The 17,577-nt window shown below is 38.4% G+C and overlaps 1 protein-coding gene across 23 annotated transcripts in view; it reads left to right on the plus strand.

The window, feature by feature from the left end:
- Positions 1–17,577, plus strand: part of PARD3 (par-3 family cell polarity regulator) — an 814,705-nt gene that overhangs the window by 782,548 nt on the left and 14,580 nt on the right. For 22 of the 23 annotated variants that reach the window (XM_036350442.1, XM_036350547.1, XM_036350474.1 and 19 more), the window contains one exon: positions 1,630–1,750. In XM_036350442.1, the coding sequence (XP_036206335.1) occupies positions 1,630–1,750 (121 nt within the window). Of the gene's footprint in view, positions 1–1,629; positions 1,751–3,632; positions 3,652–17,577 lie in introns of those variants that run through there. The other variant, XM_036350619.1, reaches the window with a different exon arrangement.

Below are 17,577 nucleotides of genomic sequence, written 5' to 3' on the forward strand. Positions count from 1 at the left end.
TTTAATGTTCTCAGGCTAATCAATTCAAAAGGTTTGTCAGAAGAAAAACAACCTTTTATTGACTGGGAAAATAACCAAATTGAACATATTAGCAAGATATTCCAGAAGCTCTAATGAAATTGACGAAAACATAAAGGTGATAGGGATCAACCCAGTAGATTAAATGGTGACAGACTATCTTGTATTCATGGAAGATGTTAATACTTTGGTCCTATACATGAACATTTTCAATTTCAGATTTTTAAGCCTTTGCAGTTCTTCAAAATATGTGGAATTATACAAAGACATGTTGGTTTGAGAATTGTATGTACTCTACCATAACAGACTTTTATTTTTCCAAGCTACCTCATAAATTTCATCACTCAGGAGTGTGTGCAGCCAAAGGAACTCAGTAACACACTGAGTATCCAGGGCAACCTGTTTTCAGTGAAGAGACTTCATCTTCCTAATAACTTACCGCTTACCATTCTGCTAGCAGTTTGAAGGGTAAATGTGATAAATATAAGACTTGGTCCTTATCCTTAACAGGTCTGAAGTCTTGTTGGGGAGACAGTATATTCCTAGTGTGCTTGAATAGCTTTTCTGGTAGGATGCAACTTAGTGCTCAGGGAATGGAATAAACCAAAAGTGGCAGGAGGTTTAAGATTGATTTACTTTTGGTCATCTCTATTACTCTTTCAAAATACTGTTTTTAAAATTTGTATGACTTTGTAAAGGAGGGATTTTGGAATACAATATGTGTTTTTCTAAGTGAGACATGGCACAGTGGGATGGGGACTAGACTCTAGAATCCAGAAAAATCTGAATTCTTGTCTTACTTTCAATACTGGGCAGCTGGGAGGCTTCTAAAAAGTTACTTGTCTTCTTTGAATGACAGTTTCTACGTTGGTATGTGTGTAGGTGTAGGGGTGTAATACTGCCTTCTGAGCCTATGTTATAAGCATTTGTGAGAATAAAGTCAAATTCATTGCTATAAAAAAGAAGGCAACATCATTATGAACTAATTGATTACATCAAGCTAGCACCTGAAGTTACTTTTAAAAATGCTTTTCATTTATGCTCTGAGGGTTGCATTTTGTGCATAGACCTCTGATACTGCATAAGTAGGAACTTTATATAATGGCATTATGAAATGATACTGTAAGACTATATTGTATGGTATTATCTCACTTGATTTTTAACAGCATGATATTTAGAGCAAAAAAATGGTTATTATGTTCACTTCATATATTTAAAGAAACTGCAACTTAGCAGCATTAAGTTCCTTAGTCTAAGAAGGTGGATGGGCTAGGACTGGGCCCTGATATTTCTGACTTTTAAAGCAATATTTTCTCCAAAAAGTTTTTCTGTGGACACCTTGCCAGATTACAGAAAGGAAATGAGGTTTTACATTCCTGTGAAAAAGGAATGTCTAAAAATACTATTCTCCCTCTTGAATATTTGTCTGAAATAACTTCAATAAGTCTTAATCAAAATGAAAATATATTTCAAATGCCCAGATACTGTTTTTAAAATTCACTTCCTCTTAAATAGTGTCATCTGCCAGCAAGATGCCCTTTTTTTCCAGTAACTGCAAGGCACAGATTGTATTTGTGAAGGGTTTTCATTGTTGCCCTTTCTCTCTTTTAGCAACAGGTCAACTACTAGCAACCATGATCGGATACAGCGTCTACGACAGGAGTTCCAGCAAGCAAAGCAGGATGAAGATGTAGAAGATCGGCGACGCACTTACAGCTTTGAACAACCCTGGGTGAGTATTTGGTTCTTTGGCACAATGGATAGTCCTGCAACTTTCTGCAATAAAAGCCACTAAACTATGACCTCAGTCTTTTATGAAGCAAGACAAAATGGAGCCAAATTCCTTTGACTTTTAACATATCGACCTTCCCCTCATTTCCATGTGGGTTTCATCATTGCTAATTTCATTTTACATCTCATTGCACCATCTGTCCATTGCACAATAGCTTACATTTGCCTTATGACAAGGCATAGCAAAACTATTCTTGGTCTCAATTATACATTTTTTAAGTTCAGAAAATGTTTTTCTATATATATTTTCCTCAGAATCAGAGACAGAATAAATTAGCTCAACGCATGCCTGTAGTGTACTTACTATATGAAAGTACAGTGTTTAGTCATTCTTATTTCTTTATTCTTCCATGGCCTCTTTGTGTATTTGCTGAATCCCTCTCATTTATCTGCTTCTACCCTGTTCTAATTCATCCTCCACACGACCACCAGAGTGATCTTTCTAAAGTAAAACTTTGAATGGCCTCTCAGTGCCCACAAGACACAGTGTGCATAATAAACCCTCTTCAGTCTTGCCCCAGACTTGGGCTTCCATCTTGTGTTTTGCTTTAGTGACAATGGGAATGGGAGGTATTGGAGCAGACTTGGGGGTTCAAGATTATGGAAATGTTGAGGAATATCTTTGGAAGCTTGACAAAGAGTCAATTGGGGGTGAAGAAATTGTCTGCTTGAGGCAAGAAAATCTAGCTGAGGGTATTAGTAAGGTTCCATCAACATAGTAATGTGACCATAACCAACAATGCTTAGAGGACTAGGAATAGAAAAAAAACAATTTTTAGATTAATTCTGTGAAGGAGATTGGCAAGACAGACTTGGCAGAAAGTTGAGGCAGGCACTCTAGAACTCTGGTGAGGATGCAGGTGAAGCATCATCCAGTCTGGGTAGGTTGGTAAGTATAGCTCAAGGAAGGATTACCTTGATTGCCTAGGAGGAAGCAAAAATGGACAGCAGACAAGGAGTCATAAAACCTAGGAGGCTATTGTCAAGATAATCCATTATTGGGAGTCCAGAGTCTTGGAGGTAGCCCAATTCTGGGTGATGTTGAGGTCCAAGCTGTGCCATCCATGCATGTGAGTTCCTGAAGTACAGTAGATATTAGGGTCAAAAAAGTTAATGAGTTCAATTCAAAGTGTTGGGAATATCATTACAGTAGATATTTTTGAGAAGGGGGGGCAGAAAGAATGGTGGTAGGAAAGATTTGAAGTAAAAAAGAAAATTACTCTCTTTTGTTTGGGGAAGGATAAATGACGCAGCTAACACAGAACTGAGAGATTGGTGATATAGAGAAGAGAGCAAAGTAGAAATATAGTGGGAGCCTTTAATGTGAGATTGAAGGTTTGAAGAAGAATGGACAGAACAGTCTTCCACTAAGCAGGTGACCTGGTTCTCCAGGTATCAGTTTTCTTATTTGTAGACCCAGACAGAGCATTAGAGTAGGTGACTGGGTGTCTGTTATTAAATAAACCTTTTGTTTGAATGAAAACTTTGTTTGAGAGGAAACTGAGTGTGTAAAATAAAGAAGATGGAAGTAGAGCTTCTCCAAGTGTGGTCCACAGACCAGCACCTTCCCTGATGCTGGGAGCTTGTTAGAAATGTACCTTCCTATTCTGCCTCAGATCTACTAGATCTGAACCTCTATAGGTGTGGCCCAGGAATCTGTATTTTAACAAGCTCTCCAAGTCCTTCTGAAACATGTTTAACTTTGAGAAGCACTAATGTAGAGTTTATATCATCTCTCTTTTGTCCTAAAACCCAACACCTTCAATATGTTCTTACACAAGGCCAGAGAGCTATAAAGGTTTTTTTTTTATCATGGGATTTAGTGATCAAATTGGAGTTGGTGGAAGATGAATTTTGTGAATGCAAGGAGAAGACCAAACAATGGGAAGACCATTACTAGTGTGAAGGACTTTGGTGTAATTCAGGTGAGGAAGATGGGGCCTTAGAACAGGCAATTGGCAATATGAGGCCAGCATCCACTAGTAAAAACTCCTGAAATCAACCCTAACCCAATTTTGGGATGTTATGCGAAAAGTCCAGCTGATCTAATATCTAAGAAAATCTCAAATTGTCCTCTACAACAAGATTACTACTAATGATATTTTTAATAAAGTTTATAGTTTATTTTTCTAGCTGATCAAGTAAATTGAGTCATTTCCATGTAACAACATAGCAGAATTTTTTAATCTATTTATGTTTGGCATAATTGACTCAATCTATTCCTACTAGGTTTCTTAAAGCAGGTTTCTTTTGTGATATTTGGAAAACATCCTTACCTGTGTATATTTGCTCAAATATCTTTAACTGTGTATATTTGAAAAGAATAATGAGAACAGGACAACTTGAAGGAGAAAACAGCAACTGCATATGGAAATCGTTCTTACCCACACTGTTTGAACTCACAGAATTCCTCATGGGTTTCTCATTCCCCACCCCATATCATGAGGAGCAGTATGACACCATTTTACTTTACTTGGGAATGCAGATTTCAAACCAACACATTCACATCAGTTATTTTTTAACTACAGGCCCAGTGCACAAAATTCATTCATGGGGGTGGGGGAGGTGTCCTTCAGCCTGGCCTGCACCCTCTCCAATCTGGGATCCCTCTTGCAAACCAGAACCATTGACTCCTAAGCGCTCACCTGCCTGCCTGCCTGATGCCCCTAACTGCTCTCCCCTCCTTGTCTGATCCCCTTAACTGCCTATCTGCTCTCCCCTCCTGGCCTAACCCCCCTAACTGCCCATCTGCTCTCCCTTTCTCTCCATGCCTTCAGACCCAGGCACAGGAGTGCTGAGAGCTCTCCACCAAGGCCCCGCCCCCATCCTGACGCCCCCCTCCAGGCCAGGTGGTGCTGCAGGGCTGCGTGTGCCTCTGCCAGGGGGGCCACCATGGCCTGTCCTGATGCCCCCCTCTGGGCAGGTGGTGCGGTGGGCCTGCAGGCACCTCCCCCACGGGGGCCACCCCCGGAGGCATCCTCATGTCCTGATGGTGCAAGTCCCCGCCCCCACCCACCAGCTCCTGTGTTTGTGCAGCCTGTTGAATGGTCGTGACTGGGACACCATTAGTACCAATTAGCATATTACCTCTTATATATATACTAGAGGCCCAGTGCACAAAAATATGTGCACTCAGGGAGGTCTCTCAGCCCAACCTGTGCCCTCTCACAGTCTGGGATCCTCAGGGAATGACCACCTGCTGGCTTAGGCCCGCTCCCTGGGGGATCGGGCCTAAGCTGCCATTCAGACATTCCTCTGGAAGCCCAGGAGCCCTCAGGGGATGTCCACTTCCCAGCAGGGAGCAGGCCTAGGTGCAGTTGGACATCCTTAGCGCTGCTGCTGATGCGGGAGAGACTCCCATCACCACCGCTGTACTGGCAGCCGTCAGCCTGGCTTGTGGCTGAGCAGAGCTCCCCCTGTGGGAGCACACTGACCACGAGGGGGCAGCTCCTGCATTGAGCGTCTGCCCCCTGGTGGTCAGTGTGTGTCATAGTGACCAGTGATTCCCAATCGCTCTGCTGTTATGGCCAATTTGCATATTACCCTTTTATTATATAGGATGTAGGTATATATAGATATATAGATATATATATGTATATAGGTAGATTATGTAATTCATGAAGTTTCTTGAGTGCTTCCTGTGTTCTGGTCATTGGGTTTGGTGCTGGAACAGAAAGATGAGAAAAAAGAATGCCCTTAGAACTCTTTGTTCAGTTTGTGATAAGGTTATGCACAGACTATTAAGCACAGAGCAACCACACCAAATCAGTTGTGGGTGATCAGGGAGACCTGAAATAACACCTCTTTGAAGTTAGAATACTTTTTTTTTTCTTTCTTCAGCTGTTTTATTTTATTTTTTTACATATCTGTCAACAATTACTTTATTTTTTAAATTTTATCTTTATTGTTGAAAGTATTACAGATGTCCGTTTTGTGGTTCTTTTGTCCCCATTAACCCCCTCACCCTGCACCCACTACTCCCAAGCCTTTGCCACACTATTGTCTATGTCTGTGGGCCATGTATATTTGCACATAAGTATCCTGTTAATTTCTCCCCCTCCAGTCCTCTCCGCCCCACCTTCTCTCTGAAATTCATCAGTCTGTTCATGGTTCTATGTCTTTAGATCTATTTTGTTCACCAGTTTATTTTGTTCCTTAGATTCCACATATGAGTGAGATCATGTGATACTTATCTTTCTCTGACTGGCTTATTTTGCTTAGCCTAATACTCTCCAGGTCCATCCATGCTGTTGCAAATGGTAAGAGTTCCTTCTTTTTTTACCGCCGTGTAGCATTCCATTGTGTAAATGTACCACAGTTTTTCTATCCACTCATCTGCTGATGGGCACTTGGGCTGTTAGAATACATTTTAAATGGATAACTTTGAGAAATAGGGAAAGGTCTCTTTGGTAACCAAGATTAATTGGATTTATTTCTGGTTGGTGACATTGTATCCACATGCTTCACCTCCAAGTTTGTTTTAGGCTAAAGGAACATTTCCTACTCTTAGCTCTAGATGTTTTTCACTGGGAGATGTGGAAAAGATTTGATATTCATTTTGTTTTTTTTATTTGTTTGAATGGGGACTGTGAGTATGTTTCTGTATTTTCTACTTAATATGAACAATCATATTAAGAAAAATGTTTGACAAAATCTTGTGGATTTAGAAATGCAACTACTGAAAGTCATGAGCCAAATTATTATATAGCAAAATGCCATAGCAACTTTAGACAGAAAATTTGGCTTGTAGTTATCACTTCCTGTAATTAATGAGAAGGGAATTATTTGGATGACAGACTGATTACTTTAGGAATGGAATACTTTCCTAAATTGTGGGGTCAGAAGTTAACCTTTTCTTTTTATTTATTTATTTTGTTTTCAAACAATTGGGATTTTGCAGTATACTCTCCATTTTACTTGTCATATAAATGAGCTTCAAGTGACTATAATTCTACTTAATGTATTAATTTTCATACCAATTCTCATTGTTACCCTAATAAGAGCTGCTTGCTTATTCTAAATGTAGCTTAGTATATGGTATTTATTATGTGTCTTACAAACTGAGCTTTGAGTATTTCGAATCTTTTTTCTTTTCCCGTATGTGTTTGACCTTGACAGGTCACTATGTTTGGAAAGGTTGAGAATCATTTTAATTTTAAGGAACCACAAGCTCTTCTTCACACTGTGTACAGCTTAAACCATATTAGTTGAAATTGCCATGCTTGTTAGAAATGCCCCCACACAAAGTGCAACCAGATGTGTCACATAGAAAAATATCCAAGCCGATTACTTTACATACAGAGAGAGATATGTGGAAAATTCATCCGAGGAGCCTTTTTCAATTCAACCATTTTCAAAATGTTCTCTCTAAACTCTATGGAATGCACCTGTTTCTGGACTTTTGTTCAAAATAATGTTTGGGCCTGAGGGAGCTGATTTGTGGCACAAAAGGTCTTTAGAGGAGCAGAGGCCCAGAAAATTTCCTTAGCTCCATAATTGAACTGAATTCTCTCCCAAGCTGAGTAAGAGAAGGATCAGAAAAAGCAACTTCTTCCCCACGTAGTGCCAGGTGCAACTTAAGTAAAGCAGCAAGTTGCTTTAAATCTTCTCTAAGTTAATGGAACAGTGGCCGAGGTTAGGGTTATTATCACAGAGCTCAGATAGGGACAGGACTTAGTGTTGCTTTTAAAAGAATTAAATTCCAGGCTGCAGACATAAGTATAGTATGCTGTTCAACTTTGCAGACACTTGAGTACTGCCCACAAGGAGACTTGCTGGCTGAGAGGACTGATAGATGGGATAATGGAGCCTTTAATAGCTATGTTGCTAAATCCTTCCCATCCCAGGTTGGTAATGACTGAGAGTAGGTTAGCCCTTCAGATAGAAAATTGATCCAATGCGATGTGAATATCCTCTTCTCCCCAAGCTTTCTTCCTAGCTGTCTGTCTTTAAATACATTTTTAAAAATCTTCTTGGACTTTTAATGGCTTCTCTTACCATTGTAGACTTTTGCCTGCTGAAATTAGAGAGCCAATCTACAGTACACAGCCAATAGCCACCCAGCACTCCTAGATTGCCTTCCCTACACCTGGGGAATTTGAAAAAATATGGTTTCCTTTTTGTTTTCATCTTTTTTAAGACTTCAAATGTATGTGCTCTCATTTCCTTACACTGAGTATCCATACTTTAACTCAAAAAATGCCTTCTTGGTTGACAGCTTTGCAGTAGTATCGCTCTAGTTCAGTTTGGGTGCAAGTCACCTCCCTTGGAAATTGACCTGGAGAAAGCCATTCTTGCAGCAAAGGGGTACCCTTTAGTCATGGCACAAATTTCTGTGCTGCTGCAAAGCTGTCCCCTATTCTTGTAGCCCTGACCCCATCCAGCTGGGCAAAGCCTCCAAGACCCGTGGGCCATGCCAGTGGCAGAGCCTTCAGAGACTGCTTTAGTCTGTGAGCCTGCTGCACCAGAGTGGGTATATTTGTATGTGTAGAGCCACCTCTTTGTTTTCCATGCAGCTGCTACTTAAGATGGGGGAAAATAGATCCAAACACTGGTTGGGAAAGATGAGATGAAGACAGTAGTACTATATTAAAACCAAAACATGTGTTTATAAAAACGTTATGAGGGAAATTGGCACGCTCTGCAGATTTCTCAACCATTACATTATTAGTAGCAAATAAGCTTTTCAACATTCAGAACCTATAAGAGTTCAATCAATAGTTGTCTAAATATAGTGGATAATGGAGTAGATGTGGGCTGGGAAGACAAGATTGATAGACAAAAGTTAATGTTGGACTAAAATGATAAAAAAAAGTCTACTATAGGAAATAATGACCTATGATAGCAATGCCCAATTTTAAACAGAGTAAACTATTTATACTCTTTATATGATTCAGTGGCATAAAATTATTTTTACCCTCTCTAAATTACCATTATTATACCAGAATATTAGGGTTACAGCACATTTGAATTGCTAAAATAAAGATTATAGATCTCAAGGGGATATCAATATTCTTTCTGCTATTGCCAGTCTCATCATTCTCATCATCACCTTCACAATAGGTGTTGATGCAAAGCACATGCACCCTGTGTATTCTATTTTTGTTTTCTATACATGCTGTTGCACATATGTGGAAACTTGAACATCTTTTGTTATTCAGAGTATTTTAAAATTATTGACTATTCTATGTAAATATTAATAAAACAGTAATGGATTTTATTTCATAAGGGACATGTATACTTTTATATTAACCTTTAAAAATCTTATATTACCTAGTTCTCATTAGTACTGAAACTTTGTACTGTATTTATTTTTGTTCTTTCTTTAATCTATCAACTGTAAGCAGGTTTTTAAAAATTTATCTTTATTGTTGAAAGTATTATAGTTGTTCCCTTTTTCAACACATTGACCTCCTCCACCCCACTTCCATCCCTCCTCAGAACTTACCCACACTAATGTCTGTCCATAGACTATTCATACATGCATATATGTAAGTTCTTTGTTTAATCTCTTCCTGTCCCCCATCCACTTCCCTCTGAGATTTGTCAGTCTGTTCCATGTTCACAGGTCTCTGAATCTATTTTGTTCATCAGTTTAATTTGTTCATTGGATTCCACATATGAGTGAGATCATGTGATACTTGTCTTTCAGTGACTAGCTTATTTCGCTTAGCATAATACCCTCCAGGTCCCTCCATGCTGTCTCAAAGGATAAGAGATCCTTCCTTTTTGCAGCTGCACAGTATTCCATTGTGTAAACGTATTATTGCTTTTTAAATCTGTTCATCAACTGCTGGCCACGTGGGCTGTTCCCAGAATTTAGCTACCCCATATAATAAAGAGGGAATATGCTAATTTGTCCATGATGGTGTACGAGTCACCACGATCAACGTGTTGCGCACGCACAGGAGCTGGGGGGCGGGGCGGGGACTTCTGCGCCCAGTGGCGGCATGCCCAGGCCTGCCCAATGCTAATGTCTCTCCCAGCACTGAGGTGAACCTGCCTGCCTGCATCCCTGACCTGGGACGTAACCCTGCCTGCTTGTGTCCGTGCCCAGCACTGAGGTGAAGCAGGCAATACAGTGTCTGAGTCATGCCCAGTCAATGGCTTGTGCATGCACAGGAGCTGGGGCAGGGGGACTTCTGCCCCCAACGGAGGCACTCCCAGGCCTGCCCAGCGCTGAGGTAAAGCTGCCTTTCAGACTATAACTTCAGCCATCAAAGATCAAACTGTACAACCCAAATGCTTTTTCTTGGATGGTCCAGGTGGTAGTGGAAAAACATATCTTTATAAAGTTTTAATACATTGTATTAGAGGTTGTGGTGGTTCTGTTTTACCCACAGGGCCTACAGGAATTACCGCAAATTTACTTCTCGGTGGAAGCACCTTTCATTCCCAATATAAATTACTAATTCCATTAAATGAAACTTCAATTTCTAGGTTTGATATAAAGAGTGAAGTTGCTAAAACTATTAAAAAGGCCCAACTTCTCATTATTGATGAATGCACCATAGCATCCAGTCATGCTATAAATGCCATAGACAGATTACTAAGAGAAATTATGAATTTGAATGTTGCATTTGATGGGAAAGTTCTCCTTCTCAGAGGGGATTTTCGACAATGTGTCAGTATTGTACTGCATGCTATGCCATAGTACAAATGAGTTTAAAGTACTGTAGTGTTTGAGGATGTTTCAGAAAGTTGTCTCTTAAAACAAATATGAGATCAGAGGATTCTGCTTATAGTGAATGGTTAGTAAAACTTGGAGATGGCAAACTTGATAGCAATTTTCATTTAGGAATGGATATTATTGAAATCCCCTATGACATGATTTGTAATGGATCTATTATTGAAGCTACCTTTGGAAATACTATATCTATAGGTAATATTAAAAATATATCTAAACATGCAATTCTTTGTCCAAAAAATGAGCATGTTCAAAAATTAAATGAAGAAAATTTGGATATACTCGATGGAGATTTTCACACATATTTGAGTGATGATTCCATTGATTCAACAGATGATGCTGAAAAGGAAAATTTTCCCATTGAATTTCTTAATAGTATTACTCCTTCGGGAATGCTGTGTCATAAATTAAAATTGAAAGTTGGTGCAATCATAATGCTACTTAGAAATCTTAATAGTGAATGGGGTCTTTGTAATAGTACTAGATTTATTATCAAAAGATTACAACCTAACATTATTGAAGCTGAAGTATTAACAGGCTCTGCAGAGGGAGAGATTGTTCTGAATCCAAGAATTGATTTGTCCCCGTCTGACACTGGCCTCCCATTTAAATTAATTCAACAACAGTTTCCCGTGATGCCAGCATTTGCGATGACTATTAATAAATCACAAGGATAAACTCTAGACAGAGTAGGCATATTCCTACCTGAACCCGTTTTCGCACATGGTCAGTTATATGTTGCTTTCTCTCGAGTTTGAAGAGCTTGTGATGTTAAAGTTGTAAATACTTCATCACAAGGGAAATTAGTCAAGCACTCTGAAAGTGTTTTCACTTTTACTGTGGTGTACAGGGAGATATTAGAATAAGTTTAATCACTTTATCAGTCATTGTTTGCATCACTGTTGTTTTTATATCATGCCTCTGTTGTAGTTGTATCATTTTGTTACTGTTTATTAATAAATTTATGTATTATTTCCATATACATTTTACTAATTTCCCTTCATCTCTGACACTTTTATTATAGAGAAAGGGCAAATACCAATATTAAAATATTTCCTCTAATTAATTCCCTTTAATGTGCACGAATTTCGTGCACCGGGCTACTAGTTGTAAATAGCACTGCTATGAACATAGCGGTGCGGATATTCTTTCTGATTGGTGTTTGTGGATTCTTAGGATACATTCCCAGACACAGGATCACTGGGTCAGATGCAGTTCCATTTTTAATTTTTTTGAGAAAGCTTCACACTGTTTTCCATTGTGGCTGCACCAGTCTGCATTCCCACCAGCAGTGTACTTAGGTTTCCTTTTCCTCTACATTCTCACCAGCACTTGTTGTTTGTTGATTTATTGATGGAAGCCATTCTGGCAGTTGTGAGGGGTACCTCATTGTCATTTTAACTTGCATCTCTCTAATGATTAGTGACACTGAGCATTTTTTCATGTATGTCCTCTTTGGAGAAGTATCTATTCAGGTCCTCTGTCCATTTTTTAATTGGATTGTTGAGTTGTATGTATATTTTTTGAGTTGTATGTATATTTTATATATTTTGGAAATTAACCCCTTATCAGATGTATCATTGGCAAATATATTCTCCCATACAGTAGGCTCTCTTTTCACTTTGTTGCTGGTTTCATTTGCTGTGCAGAAGCTTTTTAGTTTGATGTAGTCCCACTTATTTATTTTTTCCTTTGTTTCTCTTGCCCTAGGAGATTTATTTGTGAAAATTATGCAACGTGAGAGATGCCTGAGATTTTGCTGCCTATGTCTTATTCTATGATTTTTATGGTTTCATGATATACATTCAGGCTTTTTCTTGTGTATGGTATAACCTGGTGGTCTAGTTCCTTTTTTTTTTTTCATGTATCTATCCAGTTTTCCTAACAACATTTATTGAAGAGGCTGTCTTAACTCCATTGTATGTTCTTGCCTCCTTTGTCAAATATTAATTGAGCATAATGGCTTGAGTCAATTTCTGGGATCTCTGTTCTGTTCCATTGGTCTATATGCCTGTCCTGTGCCAGTACCAGGTGGTTTTGTGTACAGTGTCTTTGTAGTATAAGTTGATGTCTGGTATTTTGATTCCTCCAACTTTATTCTTCTTTCTCAAGATTATTATGGCTATTTGGGGTCTTTTTTTATTCTATATAAAATTTTGGAGTTTTTGTTCTAGATCTGTGAAATATGCTGTTGGTATTTTAATAGGGGAATCTATAAGATTGCTTTGCGTAGTACAGACATTTTAGTGATGTTAATTCTATCAATCCATGAATATGGTATATTTTTCCAGTTTATATCTTACTGTGCCTCTTTTTCAATGTCCTGTAGTTTTCTAAGTACAAGCCTTTTGCCTTCTTGGTTAAGTTTATTCCTAAGTATCTTAATTTTTTTGTTTTAGTGATAAATGGTATATACGAACAAAACAACAGAGACTAGAATAATAACAAATTAATAAAGCAGTTATATAAAGAAGATAAATTTAAAAAGTGGGAAAAAGCAAAAGAAGAGGGGGGGGGGATGAAAAGGAAAGAAAAAAAGGAGAAATTTTTTTTAAGTTAAAAAAAAAAAAGTGAAGTGGCATTTGTTTCAGCCGAGTTTAATGCCCCATGGGAGTTCGCTTTGATCCCACTCTTCTGTTGTCTGCCAATTCTGGGCTTTCTATTAGGTACTTAGGTGCTAACCACTGTCAGCCACTGTCTTTTGGCTTTTAGCAACCTGCTTGAAGATCCAAGTGATCCACTGCTCTATCTGTCTCCACAGGACTTGGGTGCAAGCAGGAGGGGCCAATTTGCCCTCTAAGTAGGTTTGTTAGCAGCATGGGGCTAGGGTTGGGTCAGCAAACTTCCCCTGATTCCCCAAGCTCCACCTCTGCCTGCCTCTGTCAATCTTAATCACTCAAAAGTCTGTTTCTGAAAGGGCTTTAGGTGGGGGAGGTGCTGTTTAGCTTTCAGGGAAGATGGTGGGTGTGTTTCCCTATCCAGAGCTACTCCTCCACAAATGGCCCAAAAATATTACTCTGCCTTTGGCTGCACAGGGATCCTTGGATGGAGACCAATGGGGTTGGCTGGAAACCTGGAGTTTTTATTAGTTCTTCTGTGTGATAGAAATATCATTCTAGTTCTCAGCATGGTGGAGTGGATGGCCCCTCCTCCAATTCACTCACTGAGGACTCCCTAAGACTGTTCAAAGCCATAAGTATGGCCTCTGCTTTTGTTCCCTCTGAAAAGCTCAAAATGCAGGATGTGGCATGCAGGGCTCCTGAAGGTGGAGCGGGCTGTATCACCTAGGGTTTTTCTCTTTACTTTCCTTCTGGCAGTTGTGAGAGGCTAGGTCCTCTCAGGAAAAGTGGCCTTTTTCCATTTGGGGGCCTATGATCAAATGCTCCTGGCTGCTGTTTTACCAAGTCTCCCCACAATGCTTCCCATCCCAGCCTCTCCTGAGGTACCTCAGGTCCATATCTCCCTCCTTGCACCAAAGCCTTGGGTGAATAGTTGCAAATGAAAAATCCTGGGCTCTGGGTTTAGAGAAAACACACACACACACACACACCTACACACACACATCACCACCACCACCACCACCACTAACAACAACAAAACTGCACCTTTCTCTCCAACAGGCTCTGTGGCCAGCAGCCCTGCCTCCTTTCACATCTGGGTGTTACAGGAACTACGGGTCTCGACTCTGGTGCTCTGTGTTCTGGGCCTCTATTTTCTGAGGGGACAGACTCTCCTGTAGCCTCGAGTTCCTCCAACCTCTCAGCCTGCCAGCCTGCTGCCCCTGTTAGCTGGGTCAGCTCCTCTGGCAACCTCAACCTTCCAATCAGTCTGCAAGTGTTTTCCTTGATATAAGTCTCCTCCTCAGCTAGAACTCAGTTGGTAATTCCAGGTGAATGTTCTCCAGTTAAGTTGCATTTCCAATCTGGCTTTGAGACTAGGTACAAAACAGGTCCACCTATTTGGCTGCCATTTTTCAGATCAGTCTAAAGTCCCTCCAACTTTATCCTTTTTCTCAAGATTGCTAAGGCTCTTCAGGGTCTTTTTAAGTTCCATATAAATTTGTGGAGTATTTGTTCTAGCTCTGTGAAATATGTGATAGGTATTTTAATTAGGATTGAATTGAAGCTATAGATTGCTTTGAGTAGTATAGACATTTTAATGATGTTAATTCTACCAATCCATGAACATGGTATATTCTTCCACTTGTTTATATCTTCCTCTTTCTCTTTTTTTCAAAATCCTATAGTTTTCCAAGTACAAGTCTTTTGCTTCCTTAGTTAAGTTTATTCTTAAGCATCTTAATTTTTTTGTTGTAGTGGTAAATGTGATTTTTTTTTCAGTTTCTCTTTCTGAGAGTTCATTATTAATGTATAAAAATGCCATCAATTTCTGGGTGTTAATTTTGTATCCTGCAACCTTGCTGAATTCATTTATTAAATCTAGTAGTTTTTTGGTGGAGTCTTTAGGGTTTTCTATGTACAATATCATGTCTTCTGCAAATAATGACAGTTTTACTTCCTCCTTTCCAATTTGGATTCCTTTTATTTTTTCTTCTTTTCTGATCGCTGTGGCTAGAACTTCCAGTACTATGTTGAATAAGAGTGATGAAAGTGCACAGCCCTGTCTTGGTCCTGTTCTGAGGGGGAATGGTTTTAGTTTTTGCCCATTGAGTATGACTTTGGCTGTAGATTTGTCATATATATCCTTTATTATATTGAAGTCTGATCCTTCTATTCCCACTTAGTTGAGAGTTTTTACCAAAAAAAATGGCAGTTGAATTTATTTGAATGCTTTTTCTGCATCTATTGATATGATCATGTGAATTTTTGTCTTTCAATTTGTTTGATGTACAACATTTATTGATTTGTGAATATTGTACCAGCCTTGCATCCCTGAAATAAAGTTTACTTGGTCATGATGTGTGATCTTTTTAATGTATTGCTAGATCCAATTTTCTAATATTTTGTTGAGGATTTTAGTATCTGTGTTCATCAGGGATATTGACCTGTAATTTTCTTTCTTTGTAATGTCTTTATCTGGTTTTGGAATTATTATAGTGCTTGTAAAAAGAGCTTGGAAGTGTTTCTCTTGGATTGTTTGCTTCAATTTTCTAAGTTGTTATTGACCTATTTAGGTTTTCTAATTCTTCCTGATTCAGTTTTGGAAGACTGTATTTTTCTAGGAATATGTCCATTTCGTCCAAGTTGTCCAATTTGTTGGCATATAGTTGCTCATAGTATTTTCTTACAATCATTTGTATTTCTGTGGCATCAGTTGTTACTTCACCTCTTTTGTTTCTGATTTTATTTATTTGGGTCCTCTCTCTTTGTTTCTGATGAGTCTGTCTAAAGGTTCATCAACCTTGTTTATCTTTTCAAAGAACCAGTCTTGGTTTTATTGATATTTTGTATTGCATTTTTTTTATCTCTATGTTAATTATTTCCGCTCTTTATTATTATTTTCTTCCTTACACTTATTCTGGGCTTTTATTGTTCTTTTTCTAATTCTTTAATTTATAGGGTTAGATAGTTTATTATTAATTTCTTATTTTTTTGCGGTAGGTTTATAGTGCTATGAACTTCCCTCTCAGGACTGCTTTCACTATGTCCCCTAGATTTGTTGTTGTTGTGTGTTCATTTTTATTTGTTTCCAGGAAGTTATTCATTTCTTCCTTAGTCTCATTGGTAACCCGTTCATTGGTTAATAGCATGCTATTTAGCCTCCATATGTTTAAATGTTTTTGAGTATTTTTATTTAGTTAATTTTTAGTTCATGCCAATGTTATCTGAGAAGATGCTTGATATGGTTTCAATCTTCTTGGACTTGTGGAGACTTGTTTTGTGTCCTACATGTGATCTATATTTGAGAATGTCCCATGTTCACTTGAGAAGAATGTATTTTCTGCAGATTTGGGGTGAAATGTTCTATAAATGTCAAATCCATCTGGTCTAGTGTATCATTTAGACTCACTGTTTTCTTGTTGATTTTTTTTTTTTTGGTCTGAAAGTTCTATTCCATCAATATCATGGGGTATTAAAGTTCCCTACTATGACTGTATTACTGTCAATCTCTCCCTTAAAGTCCTCCAGAAAAAATTTTTTTAATATATATTTAAGTGCTTCTATTTTGGGTGCATATATGTTTACTAGAGTTTTTTCCTATTGTTGTATTGATCCATTCAGTATTATGTAGTGACCTTTATTATGTCTTGTTATGGCCTTCATTTTTAAGTCTATTTTGTCCGATTATGAGTATTGCTACCCCAGCATTTTGTTTGTTTTTTTTCCATTTGTCTGGTAAATTTTTCCCATCCCTTCACTCTCATCCTCTGTGAGTCTGTTGTTCTGAGGTGGGTCTCTTGTAGACATCATATATATTGCTCATTTTATTTTATCCATTATGTTTTTTTTATTGGAGCGTTTAATCCATGTACATTTAAGGTTATTATTGATAAGTTCTTATTTATTGCTATTTTTATTCTTTTTACCTATATTTCTCTCTCTCTCTCTCTCTCTCTCTCTCTCTCTATATATATATATATATATATCTTATTATAGCAGTCCCTTTAACATTTCTTGCAATGCTGGTCTGGTGGTTATAAACTCTTTTAGACTTTTTTTTTTCTTTCTGGGAATATCATTATTCCACCATCTATTTTTAATGATAGCCTTCCTGGATGGAGTTGAATTGGATTCAGATCCTTGCTTTTCATTGCCTTGAATACTTTATACCATTCCTTTCTGGCCTCTAGAGTTTCTGATGAGAAATCAGCTGAAAGCCTTATGGGAGCTCCTTTGTAAGAACAATTTGCTTTTCTCTTGCTGGCTTTAAGATTCTCTCTTTGTCTTTAATTTTTTGGCATTTTAATCTTTGTATCTTCTTAGTGTGATCTTTTTGGGTTCTTCTCTCTTAGGACTCTCTGTACCGCCTGAACTTGTGTGACTTTCCTTCACCAGGTTAGGGAAGGTTTCTGCCATTACTTTCTCATATAGGTTCTCTATCCCTTGCTCACTTCTTCTCCTTCTGGTACTCCTGTGTTGCACATATTGTTACATTTCATGTTATACCACTGCTTCCTGAGA

The sequence above is a fragment of the Myotis myotis genome, unplaced genomic scaffold (genome assembly GCF_014108235.1).
Source record: "Myotis myotis isolate mMyoMyo1 unplaced genomic scaffold, mMyoMyo1.p scaffold_m19_p_1, whole genome shotgun sequence".
NCBI classification, from domain to species: Eukaryota; Metazoa; Chordata; class Mammalia; order Chiroptera; family Vespertilionidae; genus Myotis; species Myotis myotis.